At 42.0% G+C, this 25526-nt stretch overlaps 1 protein-coding gene across 4 annotated transcripts in view; it reads right to left on the bottom strand.

The window, feature by feature from the left end:
- Positions 1-11884: 11884 nt before the first annotated feature.
- Positions 11885-25526, bottom strand: part of pik3r3b (phosphoinositide-3-kinase, regulatory subunit 3b (gamma)) — a 293043-nt gene continuing 279401 nt past the window's right edge. For 2 of the 4 annotated variants that reach the window (XM_070446248.1, XM_070446249.1), the window contains 9 exons: positions 23886-24066; positions 23022-23147; positions 22574-22716; positions 22152-22314; positions 22030-22043; positions 21168-21242; positions 20743-20913; positions 20252-20254; positions 11885-18298 (listed from right to left, as the gene is read on the bottom strand). In XM_070446248.1, coding sequence (XP_070302349.1) covers positions 18085-18298; positions 20252-20254; positions 20743-20913; positions 21168-21242; positions 22030-22043; positions 22152-22314; positions 22574-22716; positions 23022-23147; positions 23886-24066 — 1090 coding nt within the window. In that variant the 3' untranslated portion in view covers positions 11885-18084. Of the gene's footprint in view, positions 18299-20251; positions 20255-20645; positions 20914-21167; positions 21243-22029; positions 22044-22151; positions 22315-22573; positions 22717-23021; positions 23148-23885; positions 24067-25526 lie in introns of those variants that run through there. The other 2 variants (XM_070446246.1, XM_070446247.1) reach the window with 1 other exon arrangement.

Raw genomic sequence — 25526 nt, 5'->3', positions numbered from 1 at the left:
TCAGAATGTTGCAAACTTTAGATCAAAGCTGGAACAATGTCTCCCAAGATCACTTAAAGGGATAGTTCACCCAAATCACAAAATTTCACATTKGTTTCCTTCCCTTGTAAGCAGTCTATGGAGAAGATATGACAGAAATTCGCACTTTGGTTTAGTTTGCCTGGCACTGTTTCCACATGCTAATGTATTAGCATTCGTGGCACAAATCTCATTCAAGCCATTTGCAGACAAAATACTTTACAATTTACGTACATTTAAAACAGTAACACGTAGAGTGCAGTTACACATACATGTCAGTACACAGACACAAAAAGTAGATCATGTGGGAGAGGCGTTGTGCCGTAAGGTGTTGCTTTATTAGTCTTTTGAGACCAGGTTTGCTGTTCACTTGCGCTATATGAGTTGGAAGGGAGTTCCATGCAATCATGGATCTGTATAATATTGTATATTTCCTTGACCTGTGAAAAGACCCCTGGTGGCATGCCTGGTGGGGTAAGTGTGTGGGTCAGTGCTGCGTGTGAGTTGATTATGCAAACAATTAGAAATTTCCAGCACGTTGTTTCTTATAGAAAAAGAAGTGACGCTGTCAGTCTTTCCTCAACTCTTAGCCAAAAGAGACTGGCATGCATATTATTGATATTAACCCTCTGATTACAATGAAGAGCAAAACGTGCCACTCTGTTCTGGGACAGCTGCAGCTTGACTTGATCATGGACAGACCTCTCCCCGTCTTTACAACTATTGAATCTATATGTCTACATGTTGAATCCATGGTAACACCAATCTGAGATAACACCAAGTCATTTAGTCTCCTCAACAGCCACACAATTCATTACCAGATTCAGCTGAGGTCTACAATTCAGGGAATTATTTGTGACGAATACAATGCAGCCTGTTTGTTGCTGTTTCCATCTGTCCTGCGACCTGCCCTGCACAATAGCAGGTCTATTTTGCACCAGAGAAGTCGTTCGTTGTTCCCTCGTTGAAAGCAGATTTGAAAGCAGATTGATGTTTATTGGGATGAGTCTTGTCCTTGAGGCAGAACTGAGTAATTTCCACTAGATGGGCCAGCTGCAAAGTATCAATGTGACCCTATTCAGGAAACTAGGCATATGTCGCAAGTCATGACTTCACAGGAGAGCCTTTGAACGTAAAAAATATTTTTTTATCAAAGTGCGTTTTTTTGCCAGACATTTGATCAAATTTGATAATATTTCATAAAATAGCCTGTCACATAATTTAATCAGTCAGAGACATGACATCAGGGAGTTTTGCGAAGAAGAGGCTATGGACATCACATGCCCTGCACCAAAGTCAAGGGCAGGACAGAAACAGGCTCTCCGAATGTAGATTCCCTTGTTCATGCGTGGTTTGGACAGACCAGTCATCAGCACTCTCTGCATTGCCTCTATTCACATGACTCTCTCCTAACACACACGCCATACGTTGCTGCTACAAAAAACAATATCCTGCTGCTCATCCACTTTACCCCAGGTTGTATGCATATAACTATCTCGTCTATCACTGATATCGTTATTGATATTGTTCGTGTACATACTGTATATTTTATTTATATTGACCATATCTATTTCTGATATTGCTACTATGCAAGTAACCATTTGGCTGTACCGTTTACACCTTCTGTAGAGACCATCCACTTAGCAATACTTATTGATATTTAAAATGAATATTTATATGTGTGGTCGTAACATGATTTTGTGACATACCACAACAATATCATGTGAACGTATCAAGTGTCCACCACATAAATATATGGCGCATGCATCTGTTTATGTACTGTACATGTGCACCTCACTCAGGTTTGAACTCAGGTTGCATGGCCTTATGGAATACTATGTGATACGTGCATGTGTAACAGTATATAAAGTATGCTAATGGTACTGGTGTGAAGGCATTTGGGCAGTGGTGTAAAGTACTTAAGTAGTACTTTAAAGTATTTTTACTTAAGTCGTTTTTTGTGGTATCTGTACATTACTATTTATATTTTTGGCAACTTTTACTTCACTACATTCGTAAAGAAAATAATGTACTTTTTACTCCCTACATTTTCATTGACACCCAAAGTACYTRTTACATTTTGACATGAAAATTGTCCAATCACACTCTTATCAAGGGAACATCACTGGTCATCCCTACTGCCTCTGATCTGGCAGACTCACTAAACACAAATATATTGTTTGTAAATTATGTCTGAGTGTTGGAGTGTGCCCCTGGCTATCCGTCAATTAAAAAGATAAATACAAAAATACAATTGTGCCATCTGGTTTAATGTAAGGAATTTGAAATTATTCATACTTTTACTCAAGTATGACAATTTAGTACTTTTTCCACCACTGGATGTGGCTGGGGTTTATAGCATTTCTTTCACATGTGTCTGGGTAAATGTCATCTAATATTTATAACATATATTTATCTGGACACGTTCTGTTTACCTGGAATTGTTCGTTGATGTAGGCTACTACCACTTTTAGTCTTAATCTTTACTAAACTACTCACTGCTTAGCACATGACCTCATATGTGAATCCTTAAACAGATGGGTGGTGMTGGCTTAAGAGGGTGTGAACAATGCTGAATGGGTGTAGACAAAGGAGAGCTCTCCAGTAGGTACCAAAACTTTTCAAAGGCCCTTTTCTCAAAAGTGAGTTTACAAGTTTATCAACTTTCAAAGCAGAATCACTTCGCCATTGTTGCTCAAAAATGCAGTGTACGATATACCATTTTGTAGCTCTGAGTCTCTACTTCTATCCAATGTCAAAAAAACAATTTCAAATTTTGCTACATCAGACCGATTTGAGCTGGTCAGTCATAAATGTGCTGTATTGTAAAAATTCATGAAAACACAAATTTGCTTTTTTGTCTTAATATAAGGTTAGGGTTAGGCATTAGGGTTAGCAGTGTGGTTAAGTTTAGGGTTATTTAAGGTTAGGGTTGTCGTGGAAATATTCAGTCAATAATAYTTCTCAAATATGTGAGTTCAAATAGACTGTTATTACAATATAATAAAAGCCAAGCTGGTTCATGRAAACAACTCCCTTTCCAGTCTTGGCACACCCTCCTTTATACAGGTTACATCCTTACGTCACACACATAGTAACTCCTMTTTATGATTCATCCCCTCTGGCATTTAGCCACCATTATATTTTTGCCTTGCACTAATTTTAGTTTGGTTTCATATTATAGCATGGAAACATTATAGCCAATAGTTAAAAAATAAACAGACATGTCATCCTGCTAACTCYTCTGAAATGAGCACACATGTTCTGGAAAATTCMYAATATATCCCTCTGGTGCTTAAAAAGTCCCACAGCTTAAAATGTATCCCAGTACAAGTGAGAAGGGCAGCATCTTCTATGTTGCTGAGGAGACAATCCGCCACTCATCAACCTTATCAACCTTTGCCTCACTTTCTCATTCATACTGGGGAGGCAGGACCAAATATATCCTCTCACATAGCTAGAAAGAAGTAAAAGATCCCTCCCCAGGCCAATTGTCCTTTAACATAAAGTTTAAAAGCATTCGATGCATTCCGTAACTTAAACTCTCGGCAAGGCTATGTAAAATAAAATAAAAAACATCAAACTATTAAACTAAACCTCATAAACCCTTATAAACGTTGTTCTCAATGTATGTCACCTAAACATATGCCCCCCCCCCCCCCCCACAGACACCTCTCTAACAACTGTTTGGACCTAATGAACAAAACCTGTTAGAGAACTACTGTTCCGTAGACTCTTGTAACCGGAAAACCCTATGTAACGTACACAGATTAATTCAGAAGGTCTAACAATGTATCATTCAGCAACAGCTACACTTAGTACATGGTTATATTCTGTTCTACTATGTGTATACTCTAAACACATTCATAAGGGGCAATCCCCCGTTTTGCACATGGCACAGAAAATTGGGTCAGCACGATGAAAATGTCCAAGTTTCACATCATCCAGTTTGCACCATTTGCACAAACCTCAAACGTTGCAGGTTTAGGTACTATTACTATACCTGTCATGGGGGATTTTCTACACAGTATACAATTGTCCATTCAATGTTTTTTTCCAGCTGCCCCACTGAGCCCACTTATACCAGCCATTTTTTGTTGCTTTTCTAAATTTCGTCCAATGTCAAATTCTGGGGTAGTTTCTTCATTTTGGCTACCCCAGTTGGTAACAGATGTCCAGATTTTCTGCATCAACCCACTTTCTTATGGTTTTGCCATTGTCTTCGTTGTACCGGTGCTAGTGGGAGGTGTTTTTACAATTTCTTCTAGGTTTGCCGCTGTTGCTGTCAAGGCCATTCTACCGTTCTTCATTTGTCCTGGTTTCCACTGTCTGTTAAAAAGTCGATGRTAGGGAAGTTTCCTTCCCATTCTCCTGTCGTTGTTTCTCCATCCCCTTGGACAGCGCCTCCGTCAGGGGTATCTGCCAGAGAACGTATGTCATCAGGAGCAAMAGGCATGTCACTCCTCTCCATCCCTGGACTCTCTGGATCTTCAGGTGAGTGTATCTGTTGACTATTGGGAGTTGCGCCATGATCCTCTTCTCCTTCTGTTTCCTCCAGGCTCCTGCCTGGTGTATCAGCATCCTCTCCTTCCTCATGGCTCGGTGGTCGCTCACCGATCTCCTCCGGAACTTTGGTACAGTGGTTTAGATGGTACCACGTAATGCTTCCTTTCACCTGGACGGCTGTTGGTGTTGCTAGGACCACTTCATAGGGACCCTCTCGCCTTGGCTCATTCCACTTCCTCCGGAACACTCTAACCTGGTCCCCTGGGATCACCGGACATGGAACCTCTGGTCCTGGTTCAGGTGTTTGCATTCTTTGCGTGAGGTTTTCAAACTCAGAGACTTATGGCCTCTGTTCTATGATTACACCACACACAATCTTATTTCCATCTCTCATCACACCTCCACTTACTCCTTCTGGTTCTTAAGAGAGTGATAGCATAAGACTTGGAAAGCAACGAAAAACACAAAACATAATAGTATTAACAATGTGGTAAGCTATGCATAATTATACAGTATATGCATGAAAACCAGAGTCTGAGACCATGCCAATTCCCACTCTCTCTTTACYTGACTCTATGCCTCCAGGATACTTTTCTGCTGGACTCCGAAAAAACGAAGGCCCTATTAACCTCTCTGGGATATGTGGAAGGTTAAACCTCCTCATGCTTTCGCCCAGTCTTCCCCTTTCCGGCCCCAGGTTCTGAGAGGTGTTCCCAAGCCATGTCATTTTCACTTTTTTCCCCCATCTCCTTTATTGCCACTTAATAGGCACACCACCTGATAGGCAAGTGTGTATCCCTAATCAATGCTACATCCTCTTTAGGTAACTCAGCACTGTGTATGCTCTCACATTGATGTCTTCAACATGTTGTTCAGAGTACAATTACCCCAACATCTATCCTCTTTCATATGATGCATTAACCAATAAAACAGCTAGCCCAACCCAACTATGGTGTTAAAGTAGCTCCTAGACCCAACCCATCTGCATGTATGTCTACAGTGGAATCTAGTCTCTCTCTCTCTCTCTCTCTCTTTAGCTCTGCTTCCTCTGTCATGGTGTCTTCAAGCTCACCCATTATGTAGCTGGACCTTACTTCTTGTGAGAGCTATGCATCCACCGAGGAAAGACATGATGATATTTATTGCTGCAGGTGCTGTAAGGAGTACTGTGTGTGGACCAGACCAACGCTGTCCCAACACCCCCCGCCTGGTGTATCTTGATGTACACTCAATCTCCAGAATACAGCCCTTGGTTATCTCTGGCTCCTTATGTGCTGCTTTCACCTGAGGACATACACACTGCAACACATGGATCATTTCCTGACAACATACCAGACTCTCTTCTTATGGCAAGATCACGAATTTGTCATGTAACCTGTCAAGTGTCTTCCAGCTGTTAAAAATTTGGAAAAATACCAATGAGTTGTCCAACCTAAAAAAAAACTCTAAGTCATACGTTTTTAAACGTTTACCATAGACCAACGTCTAAAATGCCACCTCTATCTCTTTTACTCTCACCAAATCAAGGTATGTGTAATGTTCAATTTACTTATAATTGTTCCTACATTTTACATTTACATTTACATTTAAGTCATTTAGCAGACCGTCTTATCCAGAGCGACTTACAAATTGGTGCATTCCCCTTATGACATCCAGTGGAAAAGCCACTTTACAATAGTGCATCTAAATCTTTTAAGGGGGGGGGGGGGTGAGAAGGATTACTTATTCCTATCCTAGGTATTCCTTAAAGAGGTGGGGTTTCAGGTGTCTCCGGAAGGTGGTGATTGACTCCGCTGTCCTGGCGTCGTGAGGGAGTTTGTTCCACCATTGGGGGCCAGAGCAGCGAACAGTTTGACTGGGCTGAGCGGAACTGTACTTCCTCAGTGGTAGGGAGGCGAGCAGGCCAGAGGTGGATGAACGCAGTGCCCTTGTTTGGGTGTAGGGCCTGATCAGAGCCTGAGGTACTGAGGTGCCGTTCATTTACACAGCCAGCTGTCCCCCTCTACTATGACTATCTCCTGTAACAATATACATAGTCTCTAGAAATAACACCCCTCCACCACCACAACCTTAATTTATTAGCCCCCCTCCCAGATCCCCAATGCAGTCACACCGATTAATCGGCCATTAAAAAAAAAAAAATTGTTGTAATAATGACAAATACAACAATACTGAATGAACACTTATTTTAACTTAATATAATACATCAATAAAATCAATTTAGCCTCAAATAAATAATGAAACATGTTCAATTTGGTTAAATAATGCAAAAACAAAGTGTCGGAGAAGAAAGTAAAAGTGCAATATGTGCCATGTAAAAAAGCAACGTTTAAGTTCCTTGCTCAGAACATGAGAACATATGAAAGCTGAGCATGAGTCTTCAATATTCCCAGGTAAGAAGTTTTAGGTTGTAGTTATTATAGGAATTATAGGACTATTTCCTCTATACATTTGTATTCATATACCTTTGACTATTGAATGTTCTTATAGGCACTTTAGTATTGCCAGTGTTACAGTATAGCTTCCGTCCCTCCCCTCGCCCCTACCTGGGCTCGAACCAGGAACACATCGACAACAGCCACCCTCGAAGCATCGTTACCCATCGCTCCACAAAAGCCGCGGCCCATGCAGAGCAAGGGAACAACTACTCCAAGTCTCAGAGCGAGTGACGTCACCGATTGAAACGCTATTAGCGCGCACCCCGCTAACTAGCTAGCCATATCACATCGGTTACACCAGTCTAATTCTGGGAGTTGATAGGCTTGAAGTCATAAACAGCTCAATGCTTGAAGCATTGCAAAGAGCTGCTGGCAAACGCACGAAAGTGCTGGTTGGAATATGAATGCGTACGAGCCTGCTGCTGCCTACCACCGCTCAGTCAGACTGCTCTATCAATATTCAAATCATAAACTTAATTATAACATAATAACACACAGAAATACGAGCCTTTGGTCATTAATATGGTCGAATCCGGAACCTATCATTTCGAAAACAAAACGTTTATTTTTTCAGTGAAATACGGAAACCGCTCCGTATTTTATCTAACAGTGGCATCCATAAGTCTAAATATTCCTGTTACATTGCACAACCTCACATGTTATGTCATAATTACGTAACATTCTGGCAAATTTTATTCGCAACGAGCCAGGCGGCCCAAACTGTTGCATATACCCTGACTCTGCGTGCAATGAATGCAGAGAAAGTGACACAATTTCACCTGGTTAATATTGCCTGCTAACCTGGATTTCTTTTAGCTAAATATGCAGGTTTAAAAATATATACTTCTGTGTGTATGATTTTAAGAAAGGCAATGATGTTTATGGTTAGGTACAGTCGTGCAACGATTGTGCTTTTTATAAATCATCCCCAGTTTGGCGAAGTTGGCTGTCTTTGTTAGGAAGAAATAGTCTTCACACAGTTCGCAACGCCAGCCGCGGCCCAAACTGCTGCATATACCCTGACTCTGTTGCAAGAGAAGTTACACAATTTCCCTAGTTAAAAGAAATTCATGTTAGCAGGCATTAATAACTAAATATGCAGGTTTAAAAATATATAGTTGTATGGATTTTAAGAAAGGCATTGATGTTTATGGTTAGGTACACGTTGGGAGCAACGACAGTCCTTTCGCGAATGCGCACCGCATCGATTATATGCAACGCAGGACATGCTAGATAAACTAGTAATATCATCAACCATGTGTAGTTAACTAGTGTTGATTATTGATTGATGTTTTTTATAAGATAAGTTAATGCTAGCTAGCAATTACCTTGGCTTCTTACTGTATTCGCGTAACAGGCAGGCTCCTCGTGGAGTGCAATGTAAGGCAGGTGGTTAGAGCGTTGGACTAGTTAACCGTAAGGTTGCAAGATTGAATCCCCGAGCTGACAAGGTAAAATCTGTAGTTCTTGCCCCTGAACAAGGCAGTTAACCCAAATCTTAACTGATTTGCCTAGTTAAATAAAGAATAATAATAATAATAATAAATTGGCCAACCGGTGCCAAAAAATACCGATTTCCGATTGTTATGAAAACTTGAAATCGCCCTAATTAAACGGCCATTCCGATTAATCGGTCGACCTCCAGTCACTACTCCTAATGTATTTTCACAGTTATTAAACATACTCAAAACATTCTCAAATCAATTTAGTTAACTTCTTATGGCTGGGGCAGTATTGAGTAGCTTGGATGAATAAGGTGCCCCGAGGTGCCAGAGTAAACTGCCTGCTCCTCAGTCCCAGTTGCTAATTATGCATCTATTAGTATATTTGGATAGAAAACACTCTGAAGTTTCTAAAACTTTGCTGTTTGAATGATGTCTGTGAGTATAACAGAACTCATATGGCAGGCAAAACCCTGAGAAAAAATCCAACCAGGAAGTGGGAAATCTGAGGTTTGTCGTTTTTAACTCATTCCCCATTRAAGATACAGTGGGATATTGGTCATGTTGCACTTCCCAAGGCTTCCACTAGATGTCAACAGTCTTTAGAACCTTGTTTGATGATTCTACTGTGAAGTGGGGGCGAATGAGAGGGGAATGAGTCAGAGGTCTGGCAGAATGCCCGACGAGCTCGTGACGCTCGTTCACGTGAGAGCAAGCTCTGTTCCATTGTTTTTCTACAGACAAAGGAATTCTCCGGTTGGAACATTATTGAAGATTYATGTTAAAAACATCCTAAAGATTGATTCTATACTTCGTTTGACATGTTTCTACGGACTGTAACGGAACTTTTTGACATTTCGTCTGCTCCTAGTGAACGCGCTTCGTGAGTTTGGATTTGTTTACCAAACGCGCTAACAAAAGTAGTTATTTGGACATAAATGATGGACATTATCGAACAAAACAAACATTTATTGTGGAACTGGGATTCCTGGGAGTGCATTCTGATGAAGATCATCAAAGGTAAGTGAATATTTATAATGTTATTTCTGACTTCTGTTGACTGCACAATATGGCGGATATCTTTTTGGCTTGTTTGGGCTCTGAGCGCCGTATTCAGATTATTGCATGGTTTGCTTTTTCCGTAAAGCTTTTTTGAAATCTGACACAGCGGTTGCATTAAGGAGAAGTGTATCTAAAGTTCCATGTAAAACACTTGTATTTTCATCAACATTTATGATGACTATTTCTGTAAATTGACATCGCTCTCTACAAAATCACCGGATGTTTTTGGAACTACTGAACATAAAGCACCAATGTATACTGAGATGTTTTGATATAAATATGAACTTTATCGAACAAAACATACATGTATTGTGTAACATGAAGTCCTATGAGTGTCATCTGATGAAGATCATCAAAGGTTAGTGATTAATTTGATCTATATTTCTGATTTTTGTGACTCCTCTCTTTGGCTGGAAAAATGGCTGTGTTTTTCTGTGACTTGGCTCTGATCTAACATAATCAATCGTTTGTGGTGCTTTTGCTGTAAAGACTTTTTGAAATCAGACACTGTGGTGGCATTAACAAGAAGTGTATCTTTAAAATGGTGTGAAATACTTGTATGTTTGAGGAATTTGAATTATGGGATTTCTGTTGTTTTTAAATTTGGCGCCCTGCACTTTCACTGGCTGTTGTCATATCGATCCTTTAATGGGATCTCAGCCCTAAGAAGTTTTTAATATACATCAGCCACTCCTAATCACACTTATGTTCCAAAAAACCTAAAACATATTGACTTAACAAGAAAAAAAGAGAGAAGAAAAATATGTTTCATAACTGCACACCACCCATGGATGCGACTAACATTATAATTCTGAATACAACGTAAAACAAAAGAGAACAAAAAACCTCATGGTTAACCCAAGCTATCATCCTGTGAGTTCCCTAACAACCTCCCTGTCGGAGGACACTTAGAAATAAGGATTCTGGAGCCTCCCTCGGCCTAATAAATTTGAGCAGTGCCCTCACCCCTCACCGTTCGAAAGCAACTCTCTCTCTTTGTATCCGAATCACAACTACAACATTTCATAAATTATCCAACCCAAATTCAGAAAGACAGTCCATGTGCTTACTTTGAGACTATGACTCGAATTCCTGCTTCTTAATTTAGCACACATCATCCCGGTTAGAATGTACATTTGTAAACAGAACCTTTTATTGTCGTTAATAACTCTTCTCATTACAACCTCCCTTTGTCCCTGTTTTCTTGTCACAAGTGGCCTGGTAATGAAAGATCAGTATCACAATGCATCCTTAGTCTAAACTGTTYGTACTGTATAGACCCCCTTTCCACTTTTTGTTCCTTCTCCCAGCACTTATCATTCTGGCGTGTCTTTATCAGATATCGTCATTTATATCCCATGCACATTTGTGGCCTGCTGGAGGTCATTTTGCAGGGCTCTGGCAGTGCTCCTCCTAATCCTCCTTGCACAAAGGCGGAGGTAGCGGTCCTGCTGCTGGGTTGTTGCCCTCCTACGGCCTCCTCCACATCTCCTGATGTACTGGCCTGTCTCCTGGTAGCGCCTCCATATTCTGGACACTACGCTGACAGACACAGCAAACCTTCTTGCCACAGCTCGCATTGATGTGCCATCCTGGATGAGCTGCACTACCTGAGCCACTTGTGTGGGTTGTAGACTCCGTCTCATGCTACCACTAGAGTGARAGCACCGCCAGCATTCAAAAGTGACCAAAACATCAGCCAGGAAGCATAGGAACTGAGAAGTGGTCTGTGGTCACCACCTGCAGAACCACTCCTTTATTGGGGRTGTCTTGCTAATTGCCTATAATTTCCACCTTTTGTCTAWTCCATTTGCACAACAGCATGTGAAATTTATTGTCAATCAGTGTTGCTTCCKAAGTGGACWGTTTGATTTCACAGAAGTGTGATTGACTTGGAGTTACATTGTGTTGTTTAAGTGTTCCCTTTATTTTTTTGAGCAGTGTATATATATATATATAAGATGGTTATATCTTATTCATCAACCACATTGATTTAAGCATGCTCAACTCTATACACTATTGGTGTCATGTCGAGATACAGAAATTGAAATACCTGCAAATKATCCTTAAAGCCAAAACTCWGTGTGAGCTTCAAGCTGTAACATTGATCTGCTGGTCACCATTCATTCCCCATAATAAACTGGGTGGTTCGAGCCYTGAATGCTGATTGGCTGACAGCTGTGGTATATCAGACCGTATACCATCGGTATGACCAAACATTTAACTGCTCTAATTATGTTGGTAACCAGTTTATAATAGCAATGAAGCACCTCGGGGGTTTGTGGTATATGGCCAATATACCACGACTAAGGGCTGTTTCCAGGCACTCCWCGTTACGCCGGGCCGTGGTATATTGGCCGTATACCACACCTCCTCAGGCCTTATTGTTTAATTGACCCACAATACAGAGACAACAGGTTTGAATAAAATATTTTCTTTATTCTGCGAGAGAAATGAATATAGTGAAGTTCCATTGATAACGTACAAGARTTGAGATCATAACAAATGGAGATTTTACAACATATACAAACTATTGCAACAGATACGAGAAAGTGAAGTAGTGTACCGTGACGTTATTGAAACAACTTAACTGAAGAAGGGAATACATATAGAAGCTAAAAGCAAGGTATGTATGATGTTGTTGTAATACTGAGAAAGAAGTCTCTGTTTGATTGGTCTGGAGAGTAGAGAACCACTCATAGCCGGCTGTACAAGATAAAGTCATCACCATCACAATCCACAACAACGCTACAATGTCGCTCCAGAAACACACAATTATATACCAGAAAGTCTATGTGAGTAGGTACTTACTTCGCAGTAATTGTCAGCATAAAGTAAGAAATACAGAAATATAAAAGGAGATGAATATCATATTGCTTGTATTTTGTCTAAGAAGTAGCCCAACGTCACAAAAACTGCTGGTGTCACAAAATTCTGCGAACGGTCTGTGAAATAAGAATAACGGTTTGATTATGTGAGTTTCAAGTTGTGTACTGTAAGCAACCCAGTAGATGCTTCACGGGTCAAACATTCAAAGCACATTATGTTGTATGTCTCAAACATTGACGGATATTGTGACATGGAGAAACGCGTTCGTTTCAACATGCCAAACAAACAATAATGAACACATGTTTTTCTTGCGGTGACGTTCATCTTTCTCAGTATTACATACTTATAACGCTATAAACTGACAATAAAAGGACTGTGACTTGGTTCCGCTGGAAGCAGTGACTTGTTTAGTTAGCTAGGATTAAAATTCWGATCGGAATACACCATAAACAGTCAAAGAACAGTTTTTCTTAAAACATTCTCTTTTTCTATTTTCTTTTAAACACAAAAAAAACAACAGTCAAGAGTACCAAAGATGCATGCTGGATCTGTACGTATGTCAAAAGAGGGATAGGGACAGTGTGATACACACATTTTTTTTCTTCCAAACTATTTTTTTCTCTTTTCTTTCTAAATCTTTTTTTATTTTTTTTAAATAAGAAGCTGTACTCCTTGAAGCTGTGCTGGGTATTGTGATCAGATAGCAGTGGTAAGAACACACACGACTCCTGGTGAGAATCACAACATATTCAAACCCCACTAGCTGCATGCTGCAAATAAAACTTTGCAGAACTGCTTGAGGGCAAGAAGAAGAACAACAGACATTATAGCTATATAACAGTCTTGTGGTGCTATAGGAAACCTAAGCCTGCATCGTCCTGTACCTGTACTCCAACTTAACAGTTTTGTTTTCACACAGAAAACTATTAAAACAGTCAAAAAGTAAACTTGGGTAATCGATATTTTGGTTCGTCCTAACCCCTTCGAAATGTCTTGTGGTATGTGCAGCACATCTTGTCCCAAGTAAAATCCCACTGACAGTGGTTCTACAGAAACACAAAGGTGCTGTTCTTTCATAAACACTAATCTCAGACAGAACATCTCTCTCACGCATCACTCCTCTGTCCCTGACCCCTGACYTCTGACCCTTGACAGAAAAGGAAAGGGATATTGCATGCATTCCGGAGTGAAAGAACTTAAGGAAAACTTGCTTTCTGTCCTGCAGAAGAACGACAATCACTTCTTCTCTTTTTAAGACAAACCACTAGACACAAGGGGAAATTGAAGTGTATTCGTCTTATTCACTTCCTTTCAAAGCTGAGAGGGAGAGAGCGCAACCATACGTCCGACTGGATCAACGTGTGCAAATATATGACTGTGTTGTGAGAAAACAAGGAGACAGACACAGGGAGTGTTTTTGGTGAAGTAAGAGGTCTTTCATGAACTTAACAAAACTAAACTAATAGAGGAATCACACTAATGGCACACATATTGTAGACTAATAAAGACACTCAGATCATGGGTGCAGAGACTTGCTAAATCATACAAATTAAAGCCTGGCATAGGAATGAATCTGCCTTCTATCTCTCATCACTTTCAGAGCGGTGAAAACTATCGGTCTAATTTGAATAGACAAAAGACTGAGAGGTGATGTGAGTGGCAAACTATCCTCCTTAACCACACTGCTTAGTAAGGACATCCAAATGTTCTTTGGTATAGATCGAATACCTCAAATATCACCAAGGAACACCTATCCCCAATAATGCATTAYTATTATACTTCATAATAATGACTTTTATTGATAATTAGAAACACCATTATCACTAACAGGGGATTCTAGCTAACTGTATGGGACATACTCACTCACTCTGACTASCTCTAGCTACTGTACCATGTTAACTTCTGAGTTCTTCTGGTAACAAGGCAATGGAAATAAACATCCCTTTTCAAACTATCAACATCTAAAGGCTAAAAATAAAGTCAACTGAAATCTTTGGTCTCAATGCCAGGGGGGGGGGAAAGTAGAGGAACAACAACTAAATCACAAACAAAAACAGTATGTGTTCTTTTAGCATCATAGATTAGTATGAGAAATGCTTTGTCTCACGGTGGAAAATAACAACTGAAGATGAGACAGAGTCACACTATGTCTGCGTCTGAAATGGCACACTTTCCCCAAGCACTGTATCGGAAATACGGCACCATTTCGGATGCACCCTGTCTTCTCTGAAGAGTGATGTTTGCAATATCAGACAAGCCCCCCAACAACAAACATAATCTTAGTATATTTCTGAGAAGGTTTACAGAGCACATCTTTCCCTCCTTGCAAAGAAGCGTACTTTTATTTCTGTTTCTGTGACATAAACATATTCTATATATTTCAAAGTCAACCCAGTCCTGCTCACTACTATAGAACAACAAAACAGATATTTTATTTCATAGATGTATATTTCTATATAAAGACATTCAACAGTGAGCAATGCAATAGTTCAAGTAATAGAGTTAGGGCCCTATAGGGCTCCAAGTAAAAAACGGACCAAAAGTCAACAAAATAACAACCTTCAAACCATGGTGGAGGATAAGGAAGGAGAGGAGACTGAAGTGAAGATAGACAGGAGGCTCTTGAGCTACCTCAGTGGACGAACCTAACAGAGCAGGGCCACCGAGGTGGATAGACACGATTARAACCAGGTAGACACCATTAGAATTAATGACAAAAGGTCTCGCTTACTGTCTGGGTGTTGTTAAACCTGGTTTTACCAGTCCAGAGATCAAAGTGGGTTTTGTTATGAAACTGTTATGTAGCAAAAGGGTATCCTAGCATCCTGCYTGAGGGTCCTTGCCAAAGAAAACAGGGACGAGGAGACACAAACAAACGTCCATTTATCAGAACAGCCTGATCCAGTTTTACATTCAACATGACCTCTAACCCCCTTYCCTCCCCAGTACACCATACCACACCCCACTACACTCCATACAGAAGAGCTGAACCTCACCTTAACCCTAACAGCTGTTACTAGGCACATCAGCACATACAGACCAGGGAGAGACTGAATAAGGGATAACCCATCTCTCCTCTAGTCTTCAGAGGGAGTGTCACACCTTCTCCCTCCTCCTCCCTTGCACGTGTTCTTCATCAAGGGCTTTCAGCACTGACTGTGACCTAGTGACCCCTCCACCCCCCACTGCCTCATCTGGCTTATCTTAGTGCACTACCCCAAGGGGTGGGGGTGTATGTTAGATAAAGATGATTCGCAGAAGCGTATGGTGTCGTTGTGGAGGACATACAGGGGAGATAGATACTCGGGGGGGGCGTAGAGGCCTGGCTTTTTTACCAAGGCTGTATCATTCCCTCATTCACCATGATGATTCCACTTCACCACCACCGCATGGCCTCAACTTTCCTCCTCACACACACTGAGCACTGGTTCTCACTGTTGTGACCCCATWCACTTCGCTGATTTCCACTGGTCGTTTAGTAAAGACTCCAGACGATATACAACTCTCTTGTTCTCAAAGTGTGACAAGGGAGTTGCTTATTTGAATCCAGTTTTATTTATGTGTAACTGTGAATCTGTCAGATCAATTTTGGTAGTCAACCTCACTGGAGTGGTGTCTTTACCCCCGATTGAGCCCAAAAAATGTGTCCAGTAAGGTGCAAATTTGGAGGGGGCTCGATTAAAAACGGCTGTGTTTGTTCTACTCCAGGGTCACTAAATCACCCCTCTGCTGCTGCACTACCCTCTCCTGTCAACAAGGCCTTAAATATGGCCTAAGATGAACAGGTAGGGAGGGGACAACTGTCTGGGACACTCAGGGACACTCAGGACCCCAGGGACACTCAGAGATGGATGAGGAAGTGAAATAACCCACTCACTGTATTTTTTTCTGGTTCAATGAAAGAAAATGAACTAAGTAGACAGGACMCAACTGCTATTTGATTGGTGTCTATGGAAACACCCAGTTAAGTAGACCAGAAATGGTCAATTTATTTTCAATGGTAAACGGCCTGAGTGAACCATCTTCATTTATCCACCATATTTCGACATCACTGGTCCATTGTCTGTCTCAGAGGCTGCTGGTTAGATAGGTCAGCAAGGAGAGACAATGGTAACCAAACAACAGCCAATCAGAATAGAGTTTCATATCAGGAAGTAGAGGTGACCGAATAGACTGGAAAATTGCACATTGTGGTTGTTTGTCATTTTGTCAATATTTATTGTGCGATGTTATAATCTTTTATTTTCAACAGAAATGTTTCCACTGGTCTTAAAGTCAAGCACCGGGTAAGACGTTTGAGTGAAGCACAAACAAAAACAAAAGGAAAAAAAAGCAATATATCTTCAAAAGCTTCAATGTGCACTTTGATTATCTCTCCTGCGAGTCTGTCTGGAAGCTGGGTTCGTTCARCTCTCCGGGTGACTGCTAACCTAAATAATCGTAATACATAGTTGGATTGCACTTTCTTCAAGTTTTTATCATCATCAAAAGCATTCGTCTTCCACTTGAAACTCCCCCCTCCCTACCTGCTTCGTGTACACTAAAACAGTTCAAAGCCTATTATCTCAAAGGTTCCGCAACCAATACATAAAGTCCCCGTTTTGTTTTAAACAGACATTAGCATATACTACAAATAATATTTTGTTTAAAACAAACATGTTTCAAGGTTCTAAGGTAGTTTGTTTCTCCTTAGTTTTGGGATTTGGTGTCAAACCGTACGGTGCAGCCTTGGCTGGGCTCTCCTCTTMGATAAGTGCTTCTAACTCGAMCGTGMCCGGMGTCTAGACGGTCAAACCTACCGACCGTCTCCGTCTGTGCGTACCATCCCCTCAGAGCTTATAGTGCACGAGCACTGGGCCCAAACTCTGTTTCRTGTGTGGTATTAAACAAAGCAACCACTCTTTTTTCAATCTTCTCCATTCATACAGACTAATAAAAACACAATGGACTTGTTTCTGCCCRTGCCAACTTTGGTCTCTGTAGGTGACTATAACGACATGACTTTACCATAACTTACAATGTGTCAAAGGAAATATGATCCAGCCAWCAAGAAAACAAACTCACTCCATCTACGGTTAGTATAAAATCAAGCTTTTTTTCCTTCTTTTAAGACTACAAAACATTTTTCTCTCGCTTGTGACCCCTCGACTCTTCCCTCCCTTCGATTCTCCCTTCCCTTCATCCCCCCCAACCCTTCAGCAGCAGTCTATATGGAGGGACACTGAACAAGCGTATTTTGTCTGTTATGCTACATTATTTTTGCTTTTCATTCGGAAAGGGACAGAGAACATACACTCGACATCATTATAATCATCATCTCTTGCATTTAGCAAACAAGCAGTGAACAAAACAAATTGTCCAAATAAAAAAAAGAAACAAAACAAAACCAGAAAAGAAAAAAAAWGAAAATGATAATTTGGGCGACAGACGGACGACAGGAAACAAAGCCTTAAAATTGAGCGCCTTCATGTTGTCGTTAATCTGTAAAAGAGTCCTGGCTGGAGTTTAGGTTGCAGCAGGGTCACCTAAAACTCGGCTCTTCTCTTTTCCTTCAGTTTTTTCACATTCACAAACATTGAAAACTTCCTTGTGCAAATCAAGCAGTCTTTASAAAGAATGCCCTCCAATTGTTCTAGTAAAAATATATATAACTCCAAGGTGGCTGACGTGTGTGTTGCAGCAAGTGTTTCTGACTTTTTTTATTCCTCCCCCCCCATCTCAGGTTTTTTCTCAGGTTCTGGGTAATAGTTACCCCCCCCCACCCATCCTGGGGCTGGGTGGGGGGGTGCTCATCTCCGTGGGGCAGGGCCGGAGGATGAGGGCATCTGTGCGTAGACAGGGTAGGCCAGGCGCACATTGAGCGAGTCGTTGTGCTGGACCAGGGAGGTCTGGTGGTAGTGCAGGACCAGGTCTTTCAGAGAGCTGTACAGGTTGTAAGGCTCAGCGAAGCCGTAGCCCCTCTGTGTGCTGTAAATCACACAGTGCTTAACCTCACCCTCCACACTGTAGAAAGAGAGGATAGGAGGTGTTAATACTAGCCAAACACACAAGTTATGTTACAGCCTTATTCTAAAATGGATTGAAGTAATTGTTTTTCCTCATCAATCTACACAATAACCCATAATTACGAAGCGAAAACAGGTTTTTAGAAATGTTTGTAGATTTTATATAAAAAAATAACAAAAAATAACTTATTTACATAAGTATTCAGACTCTTTGCTATGAAACTCAAAATTGTGCTCGGGTGCATCCTGTTTCCATTGCTCATCCTTGAGATGTTTCTACAACTTGATTGAAGTCCACCTGTGGTAAATTCAATTGATTGGACATGATTTGGAAAGGCACACACCGGTCTATATAAGGTCCCACAGATGACCKGCATGTCAGAGCAAAAACCATGCCACGAGGTCAAAGGAATTGTCCRTAGAGCTCCGAGACAGGATTGTATCGAGGCACAGATCTGGGGAAGGGTACCAAAAATGTCTGCMGCATTRAAGGACCCCAAGAACACATTGTCCTCCATCATTCTTAAATGGAAGAAGTTTGGAACCACCAAGACTCTTCCAAGAGCTGGCCTCCTGGCCAAACTGAGCAATCTGTGTCACGCCCTGATCTGTTTCACCTGTCTTTGTGATTGTCTCCACCYACCTCCAGGTGCCTCCTGTTTTCCGCATTAGTCCCCGGTCTATTTATCCCTGTGTTTTCTGTCTCTCTGTGCCAGTTCGTCTTGTTTTGCCAAGTCAACCAGCGTTTTTCCTAGCTCCTATTTTTCCCACTCTCTGTCTTTTCCTAGCCCTCCTGGTTTTGACCCTTGCCTGTCCGGACACCGAATCCGCCTGCCTGACCACTCTGCCTGTCCTGACCTCGAGCCTGCCTTTCGCCTGGTACTTTTTGGACTCTGACCTGGTTTATGAACTCTCGCCTGTCCCTGACCTGACTTTTGCCTACCCCTTTTTGCTATAATAGATATCAGAGCTCAACCATCTGCCTCCTGTGTCTGCATTTGGATCTTGCCTTGTGCCCTTATAATCTGGGGAGAAGGGCCTTGGTCAAGGAGGTGACCTAGAACCCGATGGTCACTCTGACATAGCTCTAGAGTTCCTCTGTGGAGATGGGAGAAACTTCCAGAAGGACAACCAACTCTGCAGCGCTCCACCAATCAGGCCTTTATGGTAGAGTGGCCAGATTGAAGTAAAAGACACATGACAGTCCGCTTGGAGTTGCCAAAGGGCACCTAAAGGACACTCAGACCATRAGAAACAAGATTCTCTGGTCTGATGAAATCAAGATTGAACTCTTGGGCCTGAATGCCAAGCATCACGTCTGGAGGAAACCTGGCACCATCCCTACGGTGAAGCATGGTGGTGGCAGCATCATGCTGTGTGGATGTTTTTCTGCGACAGGGACTGGGAGACTAGTCAGGATCGAGGGAAAGATGAACGGAGCAAAGTACAGAGAGATCCTTGATGAAAACCTGCTCCAGAGCTCTCAGGACCTCAGTCTGGCAAAGGTCATCTTCCAATAGGACAATGACCCTAAGCACACAGCCAAGAAGTGGCTTCGGGACTAGTCTCTAACTGTCCTTGAGTGACCCAGCCAGAGCCCAGACTTGAACCCGATCTAATATCTCTGGAGAGACCTGAAAATAGCTGTGCAGCAACGCTCCCCACTCAACCTGACAGAGCTTGAGACGATCTGCAGAGAAGAATGGGAGAAACTCCTCAAGAAGACTCATGGCTRTAATCACTGCCAAAGGTGCTTCAAYAAAGTACTGAGTAAAGGGTCTGAATACTTATGTAAATGTCATATTTCCGTTTTTTTATTTTTTATTTGTCATTATGGGGTATTTTTGTATTTAATCCATTTTAGAATAAGGCTCTAACGTTTAAAAAAAATTGGAAAAAGGGAAGGGATCTGAATATTTTCCAAAGGCACTGTATAAGAGCAGTTTTTGACACACTCACAGAGGATTATTGAACTACCACAATTTAGCAAAATTTACCATGGCATATCATCATCGCAGAGACTCAATCAGTAGTACATATTGAGACACTGACACTACGGAGCAGGCTTATCTTATTGATACGTATATACTTGAGTAACTTACACTACGGAGCATGCTTATCTTATTCATAGTATATGCTTAAGCATTCTCCCTGGTGGAAGTACTCATCTCATGCATAGTATATACTTGAGTCCTTACACTACAGAGCAGGCTTATCTTATTGATAGAATATACTTGAGTACTTTACACTACAGAGCAGGCTTATCTTATTGATAGAATATACTTGAGTACTTACACCACAGAGCGGCTTATCTTTATTGATGAATATACTTGAGTACTTACACCACAGAGCAGCTTTATCTATTTGATAGAATATACTTGAGTACTTACACCACAGAGCAGGCTTATCTTATTGATAGAATATACTTGAGTACTTACACACACAGAGCATGCGTAGCAGCCCTTCTTGCTGCTCTCCCTGATGAGGAAGGCTCCGTCAGGTTTGTCTAGGAGAAGGTCTTCAGACTGGGTTCTGTTCAGGTCTCCCACAAACCAGCTCTTCTCATCGTAGTGGGGCAGGTTTTCATCCTCTTCGGTACTCACAAAGTACCCTCTACACACGCAGGAGACAGGGGAGCGAGATAAGCATAGGGTCTAGCGGAGATTCATTCGAGATGATTAATACACGGTGGAGCCAACATATCAAACGAGGACGATTTACTCCAATCTATATCCCTCAAACGTGAGTATAGTGAAAAGACTATAGTGGATGAGCCAATGTGGAGTCTATTGCTCCAAGACGTCCACGCTACAGATACGAGTGAGCCTTGCAGTGCGAGGCTGGGAGGCCGGGCTCGGAACACTTACTCATCTGTGTTCTCGTTCTTGATCCCCAGCCAGTCGTTAATTCGTTTCTGTCGCACTCCTTTGTGATTGAGCCAGCTGGAGAGAGAGAGAGAGAAAGAGAGAGAGAAAGAGGAAATTACTACAAACATCGAGTTAAAGCCCTTCTTTCATTATGCGCATCATTCCTCCATTGAACAGAACAGACGACAAAAGGTATTGAATTAATAGCACTCGCACAACCCTTCTGAATGAATCGGTGTGTAGAAACGCGGCAGACCTGGTAATGCTATTAGAGGCTTCCCAGAAGCCATGGCCTTTCTCTCCCCAGGCAGCCCAGGGACTTCCCTATAAAGAGCCTGCCTTTAGCTCAGAGGAAACACAAGCTTGTAATACAGCCTAGTGGTTCGGCAGGTGGTTAGGGCGTTGGGCCAGTAACCGAAAGGTCGCTAGGTCAAATCCCCAAACTGACAAGGTAAAAATCTGTCATTCTGCCCCTGAACAAGGCAGTTAACCCACTGTTCCTGGGCTGTCAATGTAAATAGGAATTTGTTCTTAACTGACTTGCCTAGTTAAATAAATAAAAACATGGCAGTTCTCCAGTTAACCCCGTATGAACTCCTTGCAGTCTGGGTTACTTACACAAGGTATGGGTCCCTACTATACACCTACAAGGTTAACTCTTTCCTCCATCATAGATTACTTACCCAAGATACTGGTGTTACTCTGTTAACTCTTTGCTGTATGGGTTACTACTTACACAATGTACTGGTCCTATACGATAACTGTATCTTAACCCTTTGCTGTATGGGTTTCTACTTACACAATGTACTGGTCCTATACGATAACTGTATCTTAACCCTTTCCTGTATGGGTTACTACTTACACAAGGTATTGGTCCTATATGATAACTGTATCTTAACCCTTTGCTGTATGGGTTACTACTTACAATTGGTGCTATATGATAACTGTATCTTAACCCTTTGCTGTATGGGTTACTACTTACACAAGGTATTGGTGGAGCTGGATGAGGTCAGGTTTGAGGCTGTTCATCTTCTTGTCTGTCTCTCTGTTGTCCAGAGCCTGGGTCTTCAGGTCCTGCTCCAGACGAATCTTACTGTCGTGGATCTCACCCAGACGAGACTTAAGCTTCTCGTAGTTCATCATGATCCTGTAGGACAGAGAGGGAGCGGAGGATGAGAGGGGGAGGATGGGTCGGGATACTGCATACTGTATGTGTACTCCTGCGCTACTATTACCATTCGTCATAACTATTTCCATCAACCCCACAACCTAACATTCTGCTAAACACTTAAGGTCAATCTAGACACCACATTCTCTGATGTACACAAACATGACTTTGCCTGATGACAAATCGAGTGCGTTCCAATTGGAGCAGGTCTGAGCCAATAAAAAAGCCCCCTGAATACCTCTCAATCTCCTTGTCGTTGCCCTCCCGGCGGAAGCGCTCGATGTACTCTTTGCTGTAGCGCTCCTGYGTGTGACACTGCTCCTCGAAGATCTTGATGGTCTCGTTGAAGGCCTCGATGGCCGTCCTCTTCATCTGAATCTCCTGAGAGGGTTGACAAAGACACCGGGGGCTATCAGTCCTCCATTCATCGGCCTGATAATGGCGTGATCGTCTCATGAATAAAGTCTACGTCTATTTGTCTAGATTTATCAGCCTGGCACAGTCATAACCCCCCATTGGTGTTCTTAAAGTGTTGTACACTTCAGTGTAGCTGTTCCTTTCCTGATTAAAATAGAACATAGTTGGTGTCCGCTAACTACTTGGTCTGTATTGGGTTTGGTGATGCGGGTGCAGGGTAGTTGTGTGTGGTATGATGGGCTAACAGTATAGTGTGTTGTGTACGGTACCTGTGAGGTCTTGGTGTATTCCTCATAAAGCCGGTCGTACTCCTTGCTCTTCTCCTGGTATTGATTGTGATATTCTTGGAGTTTCTTCCCCACCGCGTCAATGTTGTCCTCTTTCACCAGCTGATCCTGAGAGGAAAGAAAGCGAATGAAAGAGCGCGCATTAGAGGGAGATACATTGATATGAAGTGCAGAGAGTGAGCGAAAGAGAGAGAGAGAGAGAGAGAGAGAGGAGGACAGGAGTTGGGAATTAACCTGTCTGATTGTGCTTACAGAGGGAGGCTTCCTGATTAATTCATGACCCATGATGCCTTTCTCTATGTGCAGGGGGGGGGGGGCGGTCATTCTCTGCGCTGAGGCTTTTGAGTAATGACTGGCTGAGCACGGGAGCCACGTCAGGAGAGCGAGAACGAGGGAACGAGAAAAATATATATAAATGCAGGGACGGCCTTTTGACATGGAAGATGGGTGTAATTATTTAGGGAGCTGTGCGTTGCAGCACGGTACAGCACACAGCAGAGGAGGAGGAGAGAGAGAGAGAGGAGAATAAGAAGGGTAATATTTCACCATGCTATGAATCCTGCTGTATAGGCACTTTGCCTGGGAAGGAAGGGAACAATCCCCAGCACTACTCGTTAGATTGACTGGGGATGCACAGGAGAGGAGGAGCAGGGGAGGAAGAGGAGAAGAGCAGGGAGAGGAGGAAGATAGGTTCCCGAAGAGAAAGAGAGTAAAGGAAGAGGACAGTGAGAAGAAAAAGAGGGTGGAAAAAGAAGAGTGCATAGTAGATAGATGGAGTGTGTGTGTGTGTGTGTGTGTGTGTGTGTGTGTGTGTGTGTGTGTGTGTGTGTGTGTGTGTGTGCCTACCTGCTGGTAGCGTGAGATGGGGTACATGAGTTTGACGTCTAGCTTGGTGTTGTACTGGGCCAGAGACTCATGTCTGTAGTGACTAATCAGCTCCACCACAGAACCAAATGTCAGGGGGTCGGAAAAACCATACTTCCCATCCCGGTGGTAGATTTTGATCAACTTGTTGTTCCCCCCTTTCCTACAGAGAAGAAAATGACAGAGAGAGGATGCGCGTGTGAAAGAGGGCTTTCTAGAACCATTTGGACTCCTGTAAATTAATTAAAAGATTATACATTTTAATAATACCTTTAACGACTACTACCTCATAAAAAAAAAACTTCCTCTGTACATAAACTCTTGAGTGAAGTGTCCGAGGCCTTACCTCACTGTTAGTGTGTAGTGTGGTAACCTACCTCACTGTTAGTGTGTAGTGTGGTAACCAAGAAAAGAATTAGAATATAGTGTGATGTGGAGGTATGTGTTAAGATAGTATCGCTCGCTTCGTCGTATGATGTGACTCTACCCTGTTGCACTGGTAGGCGTCACATTCTTAAATAGGGTGGATGGGGTACCACTAACTGAGTATTCGATGTACTATGAGCACGGTGTAATGTTTATATACTAGAGAGAATATCCGGAATGTAGTCTACAGTACAAGTCTGGAGATTCTTAATAATATCTAGTGATTGCCTGTCCACACAGATCTACCAGGAATTGTGCAGGAACGGTCTTACTTCTGGCATAGGACTCATTACTATGCATCATTTCTAACGCGAACTAATCAGTGTTAACTTTGGCATGGCCCAAAGACTAGTTGTCAGTCAGTGTATCTCTTGGCTAGTTTGTGTGTGTTTCGGCTACTATTACTCAAGTATATGCTTTAATGGCATGGCACTGAGTTGATCAACACTGCTATTAGCATTCACTCTCGCCCACACTATTATCCACTACACGCAGAAGAAAACACATGAACGAGAGCACGAGCGAAACTCACGCAACTCGAAAGTCACACCAAAACGCGGGTAGAAAGAGGAAGCATTCTCTAGAAAGGGTGGGCAATTAAATGGATCATAGGAGACGGGTTTAGGGATTTGGTCTAGTAAACTGTAAAATAATAATGAATAACCATAGATTATACATTTTAAATAATAACTACACCTTTACAACCCACACGAGCCTGAACTTACCTTCAATTAAGGCCTCTGGGGATGCAGTGGTTTCGACGCAGCCGGCTGGATGTGAATGTCAATATATAAAAAAAACATAAAAACCTTGCCTCTGTACAATATGCAATATAATCTAGCTTAACATCTTGAGTGAAAGTATCAGTGTGGTCCGAGGGCCTTACCCGCGATACAGTAGTTCAGTTTTGTTGTGGTAGTGTTGCGGTAAACTTTCTAGCGCACCTACACCTTAATCACTCTGTTATAAGTGGAGATATGTGTGCGTTAGAAACTTCTAGACCCTTTTCATGTTCGCCCTCTTTAACGTTAAAACACAAGCATCACCGCTAACCCGTCACTCACAGCTGTGTAAGGTGGTGGTAAACCTAACCTCCGTGTTAGTGTGTTAGTGTGTAGACCTAGCTGGCAGTGTTAAGTGTGTAGTGTGGTAACCTACATCCAGTTGTTAGTAGGTGTAGTGGTGTGTAACCTACGA

This window comes from Salvelinus sp. IW2-2015, linkage group LG13 (assembly GCF_002910315.2).
Source record: "Salvelinus sp. IW2-2015 linkage group LG13, ASM291031v2, whole genome shotgun sequence".
NCBI classification, from domain to species: Eukaryota; Metazoa; Chordata; class Actinopteri; order Salmoniformes; family Salmonidae; genus Salvelinus; species Salvelinus sp. IW2-2015.
This window is presented reverse-complemented; position numbering and strand designations above follow the sequence as displayed.